This window comes from Tachypleus tridentatus, chromosome 2 (assembly GCF_004210375.1).
Source record: "Tachypleus tridentatus isolate NWPU-2018 chromosome 2, ASM421037v1, whole genome shotgun sequence".
Taxonomy (NCBI): domain Eukaryota; kingdom Metazoa; phylum Arthropoda; class Merostomata; order Xiphosura; family Limulidae; genus Tachypleus; species Tachypleus tridentatus.
In genome coordinates, this window is record NC_134826.1 from 124,611,976 (window position 1) to 124,625,047 (window position 13,072).

General features: G+C 38.1%; 1 protein-coding gene across 4 annotated transcripts in view; it reads right to left on the reverse strand.

The window, feature by feature from the left end:
* The window catches only part of LOC143245021 (casein kinase II subunit beta-like), a 199,429-nt gene that overhangs the window by 12,074 nt on the left and 174,283 nt on the right, over positions 1-13,072 (reverse strand). For 3 of the 4 annotated variants that reach the window (XM_076490779.1, XM_076490777.1, XM_076490778.1), the window contains one exon: positions 1,111-1,216. In XM_076490779.1, coding sequence (XP_076346894.1) covers positions 1,111-1,182 — 72 coding nt within the window. In that variant the 5' untranslated portion in view covers positions 1,183-1,216. Of the gene's footprint in view, positions 1-392; positions 501-1,110; positions 1,217-13,072 lie in introns of all 4 variants that reach the window. The other variant, XM_076490776.1, reaches the window with a different exon arrangement.

Here is a 13,072-nt window from a genome sequence, read left to right on the forward strand (position 1 = left end):
TTTATTCTACTGATCCTTCAGGATAAATTTGTAAACTTTGACCTTACCCTTTTTACCTCAACAGAAAATCACTCTTCCATCTCTGAAGTCATCTTAGCATACTTCCTCTGAACTCTTTACATAATGTTTGTTGTTTTGTAATTAAGCACAAAACAACACAAAGAGCTATCTCTGATCTGCACACCATAGGTACTGAAACCTAGTTTCTAGCACTATAAGTCCACAGACACACCACTATGCCGGTGGGGTAGGGGACTCTTTACAAAAACGTCAATATGGATAAAAAGAGCACAGAATATTCTAAGTGGATTTGTAAAAGAGAAAATTACATCTTTTGTCTCACAATTAATATGTCTATAAATAAATTCTAAAATCCAAATAACTTTACTAACAGCAACAAAGCACTGCATCAGTGGCTTTAGTGACTCATCTACTTCTATTTCCAGTTCATTTTCTTCACTTTCACTCCTGAAAGTTTTCATCTGTATTCAACCTATGATCTGAATTATGATAATCCAAATACATTTCCTTCAACTTACTTATTAAATAACATTAAATATAGTAAAACTAAATTCCTCACTGTTTTTGATGAAATTTACTTGCTCAAAAATGCCTATCAGAAAAAAGATAAATGGAAATCATGAAATATAAGAATTTTAGTAAAGTTTAAGACAGTAACTTTAATAGAAAACTTAATCTAAATAATGCTGGAACAAGTAATTCTTGATGACGAGAAACTCACTTGAAATAAAAATGTATCTCAGAATGGCTGGTATGGGTATTACACTTCTATTGATAAGGAGAGAACATTTCGACCTTCGTAAGCTTCTTACCCTGAAGTTGACCAAGGAAGGTTGAAACATTGTTCTCTCCTCATCAATAAAAGTGTTAATACTCGTATCAGCTGTTCTGAGATACAACGCTGGTAAAAATTGAGCCATTTCATAGGTTCATTATGTACCAATGCCTTTAACACAATACTAAAACTATAGATTTTCAGTTGTTTATGTGTTCACTTTCTGAAGTGCATTCTAATTGTAAAATGTATACATTTTCTCCATTTCTTGCAAAAAAAAATTGTTTTATTACATTTTCAGAAATGAGATTTACCTCACAAAAGAATTCATTCCCACGAAGGCCACAAAACCAAGAAATCCATGATACTTCTTCAGAAGAACTCATATTAAAAGGTATTTAGTACTGATATCTTGGTTTCCTTTCAAAAAAATAAAAATCATCAAATTTCACTGATGACATTATTTCACCCAATAAATTAAAACATAATATTACTTAGATTTATGTTGGGTTCAAGAACTGGGCTTATTTAACACCAAAAAAAAACAACTAATTTTCTTCACTTGCAAATTTATTATATTTGTTAACACTATAATGACAAGCAAATACTTAACTTTTCAAAGTATGAATTTTATAGAGTAAGTAAATATTTTCTTCTACTGAAAATGTATTTCCAATAGATACATACCAATCTTTACCTTGGTTTACCTTCTAAGCATTGTTAAATATTTTATTACAAACATCACACCAGTCTTTTATACCCCCTCTTTATTTTGGACCATTTCAGAACATGCTATTAATGTGACCACCCTCCACCAATCATAGTGAGCTGTCTATTTTCGAGCAAATAGCTCCTTCTCCTATTCTAGCACAATCCTTACTTTCAAAAATTGGTAGGTACAAAGTAGAAACACCAGCATATCAGTATGGAGGAAGGGTGAAAAGTGGGTGAATGAAGGTAACTACATATGTATGAAAATGTCAACTTCTGAAATGGTACTATCTCCATTCACATAAAGTTAGAATCCCACATTGTAATCACTATGATTATTTTGTGATCAACAAGTACAGCTAGCCTAGGCAAAAAATATCCAAGGAAAACACTTTGGATCCACAACATTATATCTTTACATAATCAATAAGTATAATGACAGTAATCCTATTCTTGCTAAGTGGGTACATATGAGCTATTACACACCAGGAAATTTCAATAGCTTACTACTCCAACAATTAGGAACCAGAAGTGGCAAGGATTTCTTTGCTCCACTAGTAGGAAAGGGAATAGGAAGAATATACAGTGTGGAGTCCAAAGAAACAACACACGGGAGATAGTGCAATGAGTGTCTGTAATTCTCTATTTTGAAAAGCAAAAACCCAGATTGTAAGAATTACATGCTAGTTGGGATGGGCAGAAATCCCAATCTTCTTTACTTGTAAAGTCCATAAGTAGCAATACTTTGTATATAAAAAAGTGATAATAATAATGTCTAATGTTAGGGACAAACCTTTGGATAGAATATGGTGAAAATGGCATTGTCGTTGAGAATCATAACGGCAAGAAAGTAAAATGTGGTTTACTGTGACCTGAGTATCACACAGACTACACAATCATGCATCAGTTCCAGATAAAAGAAAATGGTGCATTAAAAAACAGTGACCAATGCATAGTCTAATTAGAACAATTTCCTCTTTCCGATCCTCACGGAAGAAAGAAGGCCAAAGTCCAATATAGGGTTTTATTTCGAAAAACTTGTTGTCACATTGCTCATTTCAAGTCAACTGCCAACTGGCATGGAGTCAAGCCTTCAACACAGGACCACAATCCATAAATGGAACAGGCAGAGCAGTGATAGTGCCAGAGCAGATAGATTTAGCTGCAGCATCAGCAAGCTCATTCCCACAAATACCAACATGGCCCAGTATCCAGAAAAACTGGATAGAAATAGATATTAAAGATAGTTTGACCAGTTGGTTTTGAATAACGGCAATAACAGGGTGTGAACTAATGTGAAGCAATTCCAAGACCAGTAGAGAGATAAACGAGTCAGCATAAATAGTGCGGTTTGAATACTGCTTAGCTTCTATGTGATCCAGGGCAAGAAAAATGGCATACAGTTCAGTAGTGAATACAGAAGCTATAAAGCAGACCCTGCACACAACCACCAAACTGCAACAAACCATGGCAGAGCCCACAGAGTCACCTGATTTTGAACCATCTGTATAAATAGGAATGGAAAGATGATTTGAAAGATGTTCAGCAAATAAAAGAAGGTACTTCCAATTGGAAGTATCTGCTCTTCTCAAATGAGTTAAAGAAAGGTCCCATTTGGAGATTGTAATAAGCCATGGTGGAACTGGCTGACCAGTGGATACAGTATTGTTATCGAAGGGCAGACCCAATTCATTTAACTGTGCCTGGATATGAAGGCCAAAAGGAGCAATGGTAGATCATCTATTCTCGAAAAACTATGGCCCACCGAGGATGGAAAACACAATTCTAGGTGGGATGTTTTGGTGAGGAACAAAACTTCAAAGCATATAGTAAAGACAGTTGCAAATGGCAGAGGTGCAAAGAAGGTTCATGAGACTCTACATATAAGCTCTGAACTTGCGAAGTGCAGAAAGTCCCAGTACAGAGCTGAAGTCCTTGATTATGAATGGGGTCCAGCATCATTAAGACCAAATTCCTGGTAGAGCTATAGACCAGTGATCCATACTCGAGTTTCGAATGAATAAGAGCACGACACATCTTTAGCATAGAACATTGATCCGCTCCCCAGGTGGTGGAAGCGAGGACACAGAGGATGTTCAGAGCTCTTGTACATTTGACCCCTAGCAGCTTGATGTGTGGTACAAAAGTCAGCTTATGGTCAAAGATAAGCCCCAAAAACTTTGTCTCAGGGGCCACAAGCAGCACAACTTTGCCAATACAGAGTTCAGGATCTGGATGAATACCCCATCAGTGGCAAAAGTGCATGGAAAGTGTTTTAGAAGAAGAAAAGGTAAAGCCATTTGCCATGGTCCACTTCAGTAAATGATCAAGGGCAGTCTGTAACTGGTGCTCAATATACATGTTCAAAGATTGACAGGAGATGTGAAAGTCATCAACATGGAACCCATTTGCAACTGTAAGAGGGAGTTGTTCTATGATGGCATTAATCTTTAAACTGAAAAGTGCAACACTCAAAACACAGCCCCGAGGGACTCCAAGTTCCTGTAGAAAAGAACAGGAAAGTGATGAACCAACACAAATTTGGAATATCCTCTCCATTAAAAAATTAATAAAAATAGGCAAATGGCTATATAACCCATATATATTAAGGTTTTGCAAAATGCTATACCTCCAAGTTGTATCATAAGCCTTCTCAATGTCAAAGAATACTGATACAAGATGTTGTTTGAGAGAGGCTTCTCAGATAGACCTTTCAAGTCAAATCAGGTGGTCTATGGTGGAGTGCTGTTGTTGGAACCCATATTGGGTGGATGAGAGAAGGTTGTCTGATTCAAGGAACCGAATGAAATGAGCATCAGCTATCCTCTCTAAGGTCTTACAGAGACAACTCATCAAAGCAATTGGACGGCAGTTTGAAGGAATCTTGGGATCCTTCCCAGGCTTAGAGAAAGGTAGGACAATAGCCTAGCACCAGGCATCAGAAAAAACATTCTCCTGACAGATTCAGTTAAAAACAAGCAGAAGAATTATAAGAGAAGCAGGAGATATATGGTGCAGCATTTCATACTGTATATCATCAGGTCCAACTGATGTACTGCAAGACCAATAAAGGTCCAGTTTGAGTTCCACCATTGTAAAAGGATGATAAAAGTCATAGAGACAATCAGCTCAAAAGGACAGAGGTGTTTGCTCTGCCAGAGTCTTTATGGCTAAGAAAGTGGAAGAAGAAGCAGAAGTGCTAGATACCTGGCAAAAGCTTTCACCTAGAGTATCAGCAATGCTCTGGATATCAGCCACTTTTTAGCCATTGGAGAGCAAGATCAAGAGAGGGACAGAGTTATAATGACCACTGACCTTTCCAATCTCGTCCCATATGACTTTTGAACTGATGGTAGAAAATATGCTGGTTGTGAATGTAATCCAAGATTCCTGTGGCTTTGACATCTTACTGACCAAGTATGTGCACAAACCTGCTGGAAAGCGATGTGGTGCAAGAGTGTGGGATACCTAAGAAAAGTATCCCAGGCCCATTTTTGAGCCTTCAGTGCCATGTGGCAGGCAGGATTCCACCACAAACATGGATATAGTGGAAAATGTATTGAGGTTTTAGGAATACACTGAGCAGATGCTTGTATAACACAGTCAGTTACTGCTGCCACACAGTTGTCTACTGATGGCTTACAGATGATGGCAGGATCAAATTCTGCAAGAGCAGTGAAAGAGGGTTAGTTTGCATGATCCAGCTTCCACTGGGGCACACAGGTCAGGTGGCATTGACTACAGCCAGTCTCTCTCAAAATTATAGGAAAATGATCACTGCTTTATGGATTATCATCAACCACTCAAAAAATGGGAGAATAACGAAGGGGAGCAAATTGAGAGATCAATAGCAGTAAGGGACTGACTAGGTGCATGAAAATAAGTAGAAGAACCTGTGTTGAAAAGAGAAAAATTGTGATCAGAGAACATATGCTTTACGAAACAACCCCTTCCACCAATATCAGTACTTCCCCAGAGGGGTTAATGTCCATCAAAGTCCCTAGGATTAAAAATGGAGACAGCAACTGTTTAATGAGAGTATCAAGGTCTAATTGATCATAGGTCTCTCCTGGCGACCTGTAGACAGAACAAATAGTTATGGTATGACCCAAGGAAACACGGATAGCTATGGCCTCCAAGGGTGTGTAAAGTGGCAAAGACACGGTGGACACATGCTGATCAACCAACAGTGCCACCCCTCCATGCACTCACCCATCACACAGCCTGTCTTTTCTGTATTGGCAGGTTTAGGAAATGTTTCCTGTAAAGAGAGATATACATGATGCTGGGAAGCAATCATTGTTCTGATGTTGTCCAGATTAGAATGTGAACCTCAACATTTCCATTGTAGCAAGGTGGCCATTTTCATTTATGAGTAGGTGAATTAGGTGGAGAACACTTCTGTTTATGACATCTTTTTTCTTTACTGTTTTTATGCAAGGGAGGTATATCGATCTCCATGGATCCTACCCTAGGTTGAATGGGCAGGTCTTTGCTGTTGGAAGAGAATTCCAGTGACTGAGGACATGAATAAATGATCATTTTGATTCTTGGGGTGGAAAAAGATGTATCAAAGGAAATGCCTGTATCCAAAACCAAAGAAAGGGTATCTTGGGATTTGTTGGAATGTATGGAAGTTACAGAGGTGGGTGTTGAAGTTCATTCATCAACCCTTTTAACCATGAAAGTCAAAATACTTTTCATTTGGTTTGAGAAAGATTCTTTTGGAGGCACAGAGAGATCTGTCTGTACTCCCACTGTAGCTGTGGAACGAAGTGCAGCAGCATACGTCCGATATGAAGTGGTGGACAACAACTTTTGAGCCTCAAGGTAAGTAATGTTATGAATCCTAAATGCTGCACCTCTTTTTCTTCCAACCATTTAGGGAAAGAACAAAAGTAGGATGGGTGAGAGCCATTACAATTGATGCAATGAGGGTCCATTTTACACTCAAAAGCATCGTGGTCCTTGCCACCACAACAAACACATGCCAAGGTATCATGACATGACATCTTCAAGTGAACGAACTACTGACACTGGAAACATTGGAGAGGGTTTGGAATGTATGGCTGTACTCTGCAGTTAAGATAACCTGCCTTGATGGTGGCAGGCAGACTTGATGACGTAAATGTGAGAATGAGGACGTTGGTCGGCATCATAATTCCATCTTTGCGAGTGGATATATGCCTCACCGCAGAAACCAATGAGAATCTTTGACTATCAAATGTTCTTCAAATCCCTCTCAACAATAACTCCTCATGATGAATTCAAAGTAGCATTAGGTGCAACCTCAATAGGTATATCCCCAATTGCCTTTGAATGCAAGAGGAGTTCACAGTGTGGAGATGTGGATGTTTCCACCAATATGTCATCAGATCGATGCTTCTTCACTGACTTTGGAAAGCCAGCAAGTCCCTCTAGTCCCTTCTGAATGAAAAAGGGAGACATTTGCCCTAAAGGTTTGTCTGAAAGTGAATGCAATATAAGAAAATGAGATACAACAGGTGGTACAGATAGTGAGGACTGCTGCTCAGAATCTTCAAGGTGTGGTCGTTTACTTTTACTGTTTTTTCACTATTAAGATTTTTAACTAGAGTATCCATAATGAAAAAAGGAAAATTTTGGTGCCCACAGACCCCACCTACCATGGATCCCTACGAGGGGACACACTACAATGTCAAACAAGAGCATTGCAACACACCAATATTTCATAAGCACTATACCCAAACACCAGCATCAGATAAAATGTCTACAACACCTGTTGAGAACATCCAACACTGGTACTTGGTTGACCCTAGCACAAGCAGACCAGCCAAATGACCCAAAGAGGGCCACCTGAAGGCTGCTTGTCTACAGGAATTCAAGGCCAAAGTGGTGTGTTAAGGTTGGAACCCTCAACCACCAGGATCCTCTCCTCCCCTTCATGGGTTGTCATGCATGGCAAACACATGGGTAGATGTTTAGATCCCAGAGGAGGTAAACTGAAAAAAACAGAACCTTTCCTAGGAGGTCTCCTCACCACATACAGGAATCCACACCAAGGGGCCATTAATGGCATAAATAAAGAAATGATAATGAACACATGCCATGAGGAGGAAACGAGTCTGAAGGGAAAACTATTACAGGTAAAACATTACAATGAATTCAAAAGGAGAATCAGAGAGGACATGAAGGACAAAACTGAGATCCTACTCAAGCAGAGCAAACAAAAGCAATGTAAAAGAAGAAAAATACCTGGGAAGGAGATAGAAGTGAATGGAAGGCATTTAACAGGGCAACCCCAAAATGAGAAGTAAACAAACCTGATGAAACAACCAGGTGAGGAACAGAAGGTTGAGATGGTTGAAAACCAGTGCAAAAGACCAAAGTATGTAGTAATACCAGTGTCTCTGGTACAAAGACAAGGAGGAAGGGCACACAGTATGGACAAGGAAAGACATTACATAAGGGCTGAATTTCTGGGCTGAGGCAAGAGACCAGAAATCCAAGTGTAAAGATGAAGTATGGTGTTGGGATGAAATATGTTCAATCACAATTGGTGGAGAAGTGGTAAGGACACAGCTGAGGCAGGAGCTGCAACTCCTACATGGGCAAGAGAAGAGGAAGCCACATCTGAGAAGGTAATACTGAGCAAACAGCAAAACAGGCCAAGGAGCAGCCTGGATAGGGAAAATGATAATGAAGAGGAATCTGATTGGAGGGGAGAAAAATAAGTGAAGACCTCTGCAACCTTGACTGAAAGCATCCACCCCCAGGAATGATAGACTGAAAACCAAAGGGAAGAAATTTTGCATTCCAGTGATTGGCAAATTGTGACGGATTTACTATCATATACTCATTTTAAAATTGATGTTTGTTTCAGTTAAATATATATACTTAAAAACACATGTAACTTATATTGTTAAATCTGTATTAAGAAATTCCCATCTATTCACTGAATTTGTAGAATATTCTTGACTATTAGAATCAACAATGTATTGTGTGTTTATGTAAATACTACTGATTGCCAGTATTGTTTCCTTAGGTTACATTTCTAGAAACTTTCCTTTCTAGTTTATAAAATTAACCAATACAATGCACCAAGAGACAGTATATATTGTTGGTTTGCTGCAGTTGGTATACTATAAACCTTAGAAGCTATAACTGTGATTAAAGCTTATTAATTGGGAACTTCAGATTTTTCATCACGAATGTTTATAAAATTCTTACATTACAAACCATTTAACTTAAACAGATTAACTTCAAACATTAGTATTTCTATGAAGACATTGTGTAACTTCAGCTGTTGAAAACTCACATGACCAGTGAAAAGCTACATAGTTACCTGTTCAGTGAACTGTGTCTATATCAACTTAGAATTAATTTACTCATTGTGAACCCTCAATAAGATACCACTGTAATTGGCCACATCAAAATGACAACTTTCAGCTCATTTAATACATTAAAGTTCCACCATTTACCGAAAATGAAGTTGATAAATACTTCCATTTTGAGAAGGTTGTCCTAACTATTGAATGGCTCATGGAAAAATATTTTGAGATCATCACAAGTAAGACAGGTTTATTCTGATTGAAGGTGTAATTTATGTATATTGGCAACAGTTTCAACAAACTAAGACAATTATGTCCAATTGAGGAATTTAAATTTTATGCAAGTGGCAACCTCAAAACTTACTTGAATGAAAAGAAAGTTGAAACACTGCAGAAAGTAGCTTCTCTTTTCAATGATTACACTTTAATACATAAAAACACTTTTCATAAAAAGAAGCTCCTACCATTTCAACAAAACCTATGCCTCTTCAATCCACTAAAGTTGATGATCCTTCTAAAAATTCCAGCTGACAGTTAGGATAAAATTTCATCAAAACTATCAAGACTTGTCTGCCATTTTTTTTTGTAAAAATGTGGTCATGTCATGTCTGATTTCTGATGTTTTAAAAAGAAAAGAAGAGGAGGAAGCAACACTCAGTGAATTTGTGTTCACATTTAGACACAGTTCCACCAGATTTCCTCACATTGTTTAGTCGCTGATATATGGGCTGACGTAGTTACAGAAGAATTTTAACTTTTCCTGTTTGTTGATTCTGTATATTTGACAAATGACATTGATACTCATATGTATTTTATGTGATACTGGAGCAACTAAATCACTGTTGTTAAAAAGTATATTGCCTTTATATTTCAGTTCTACTACCACTGGCTTTGTTAATGTTTCTCTTCATAACATTTATCATCAAATCTTATTTCTGGAAAAGTTGTGCTTGAAATAAGACCTACTCTGCCAATTAAGGGTGCATCATTATTGCTGAGAAATGATTTGACTTGAGAAGAAGTTGTACCCAAAATGGAGAGTGAGTTGATCACTGTTTCATTTAAGGTTGATGTTTTTGTTGAGAAGAATCCCATTGTGTTTACCTCATGTGCTGTGACTCAAGCTCAGGCTAAGGAATTAAGCCAAAAACAAATGATAGACACATACTCAGAGTACAAAATTACAGATTTTTCTCAGATATTTTTTGGATCCAACAGGAATCTTATGAATAACTGTGCTACTGAAAATTCCTTGGCAAGTGTTAATAGAGGATGTGAGGGATCAGGTTCACCAAGTGAAGTTACATTTTCTAAATGTAAACTGATTGCTGAGCATGAAAAAGATCCACACATTTCTTCCCTATTTAAATATGTACTTCCAAAAAAGTTCCAAATGGTTATTTTATTTTTAAATGGTATGCTTATGAGAAAATGGAGACCACCAGATGTGCCACCTTCAGAGTTCTTAAGATGTAGATCATCAAATTGTTATTCCAAAAGCATATCATTCTGATATATATGAAGTTTCCCATAAACTCCCCACAGATGTTCATACAGGTGTCAACAAGATATGACAAAATTACAAAACAATTCTTTTGACCAAAAATTAGGCAAGATGTTTCTAAATTTTGTCAAACTTGTAATACCTGTCAATTAGTTGGAAAACCTAACAAGAAAATTTCTGTTGTTCCTCTGAAATCTTTCTCAGCTCTTGAAGAATCCTTCAGTCATGTGATTGTCAACTGTGTTGGGTCTTTACCAAAAATATAACATTGGTGCTGATGCACTTTCATATGCTATGTAATTTTATAACCATAAGTTTATCTGTACTGATTGTGTTATATACTGTCATGATTATTGAAATTGTAAAATTCTTTTATAATATATTTAATGATATTTATCAATTTATATAATCTTAATTAACAATTGTCTAATATAAGGAGGGCAGTGTGACAAATTTACTATTATACAGGGTGTTCGGAAAGTCACTGTGCAGTTTTGTAATCATATTATATTCAGTCTATTTCAAACCAGCAACTGATAGTGACGTTTAGAAACAAAATGTGGTTCAGGAGCATGTGCTCGATGGCGAGCCCTCTCATATCAATACGGAAGTCACCCCAGAGGGGATTATGCCCACTGAAATCTCCCAAGATTAAAAAGGAGGTAGGTAGTTGCTCAATGAGGGTATCGAGGTCTGATTGATTATAATGCATTTCAGGTGTAAGGTATAGAGAGCAAATAGTGATGTTACAACCCAAGGAGACACGGATGGCTACAGCCTCCAAGGGTGTGGTCAATGACAGGGATCGGTTGGGCACATGCTGATCAACCAGCACTGCAACTCCCCCATGTCCCCGTTCTACACACAGCCTGTCATTCCGGTATAATGAATAGTGGCAGATAGTAACTGTATTTGTGGGCTGTAGAAATGTTTCCTGCAAAGAAAGACATACGGGTTGATAAAAGTCAATCAGATATTTGATGTCAGCCACATTTGATTGGAAACCTTAACAGTTTCATTGGATCAGTGTGGCCATGTGTAATTATTTCAAAGGAGAAAATGGTAGAGAGTCCTTCCACTTACGACCACATTTTTTACTTTATTGGATGTGGGTCTATCTCCCTCTATGGATCCTGCTCTAGCTCGATTGGTTGAGTCTGAATTTATCAGTACACGTACTAATGATTGAAGGTGCAGACAAGCTGTTTGTTTAATTTTTTGGGCATTAAGAGAGGGAGACCCCATGGAAACACCTTGACTTGAAGAAGGTGAAATTCAGCAATGACTGGAAGGTGTGATCAGAACAAAGATGGAAGGAGACACTGATTCATGAACTGTGTTGATTTTGGGAAGAGTTTCATTAAGATTTGCTGGTGAAGATTGTGTAGGGGATAGGGTAAGGTCTGTTTAAACTCCTACTGTAGTAGTAAAATGGGTTACAGCAGCATAAGTTCTGGTCAGAATAGGTAATAATAATTTTTGAGCCTCTGTGTAAGTGAGATTGTTAACTGTCTTGAGATGCTGTACTTCTTTTTCTTCTACTCATTTATGGCAAGAGGTAAAATAAGAGGATACATACCATTACAATTTATACAATGTGGTTTGAGTTGGCATTCGATGGCATTATGGTCTTTACCACCACAATGGACACAGGTCAAGGAACCATGGCAAGATTGTTTTGAATGACCAAATCATTGACAATGGAAACATCATACAAGATTTGGAATATAAGGTCGCACATTACAATTCAGATATTCTGCTTTTATTGTGGTGGGAGGACATGATACAGTAAATATTAGTATTAGAACATTTGTTGGTTCCAGAATTCCATCTTTTCAAGTGAAAATTCAGCATACTGCTGTGACACCTTGGCTGGTGAGACCTGTGAGGATCTCTGATTTGGGGACAGTCCTTAAATCTCTTTCAATTATAACTTCTCTGGAATTATTCAAAGTGGAATGAGGAGTAACTTCAATGGGTATGATTTCTCTATGATTTCTCCTGAACATAGCCTTTTTACTGATTTATGGAAGCCAGCAAGCTCTTCTAAGCCCTTCTGAATATAAAATGGGGACATCTGCCCTAGAGGTTTGTCACTTAAGGAATACAAAATTAGGAATTGTGGGACAGATTCAAGTGGTGAGTTAGACTGTACAGATTCATCAATGTGCGGTCGTTTTCCAGTAGTTGGGTTTTTCTCGATGGTTTCAAGTTGTGTTATTTTTTGTTGTTTTAGGAGTATCCATGATAAATAGAAAATTTTTTAGTGCCCACTGACCCCACCCACCATGGAACCCTACAAGGGAATGCACTACAGTGCCTTAAGGGCACTGCAGCGAAGTCAGGGTTTCATGAGCACTATACCTGAGCACAATGTCCATAACACCTGTTGTGGACATCCTATGTTGGTACTCAGTTGACCCTGGCCCAAATTGGCTAGCAAAGGAATTCAAGGCCAAAGTGGTGTGTTGAAGTTGAACCCCTCAACCACCAGGATTCTCTCCTCCCCTTCACGGGTTACCACGCACAGCAAACACACAGGTGGATGTTTAGATCCCAGAGGAGGTAAACTGTAAGAACAAAACCGTTTCTGGGAGGTCCCCTCACCACTCACAGGAATCCACATCGAGGAGGGATAGAGGTATCAATAATAAAGACAATGCATTTCAGTGCCCAGTATCCCCACCTACTATGTAACCCTACAAGGGAACACACTACAATGCCAAAGAAGGATATTGCAGCATAGCCAGG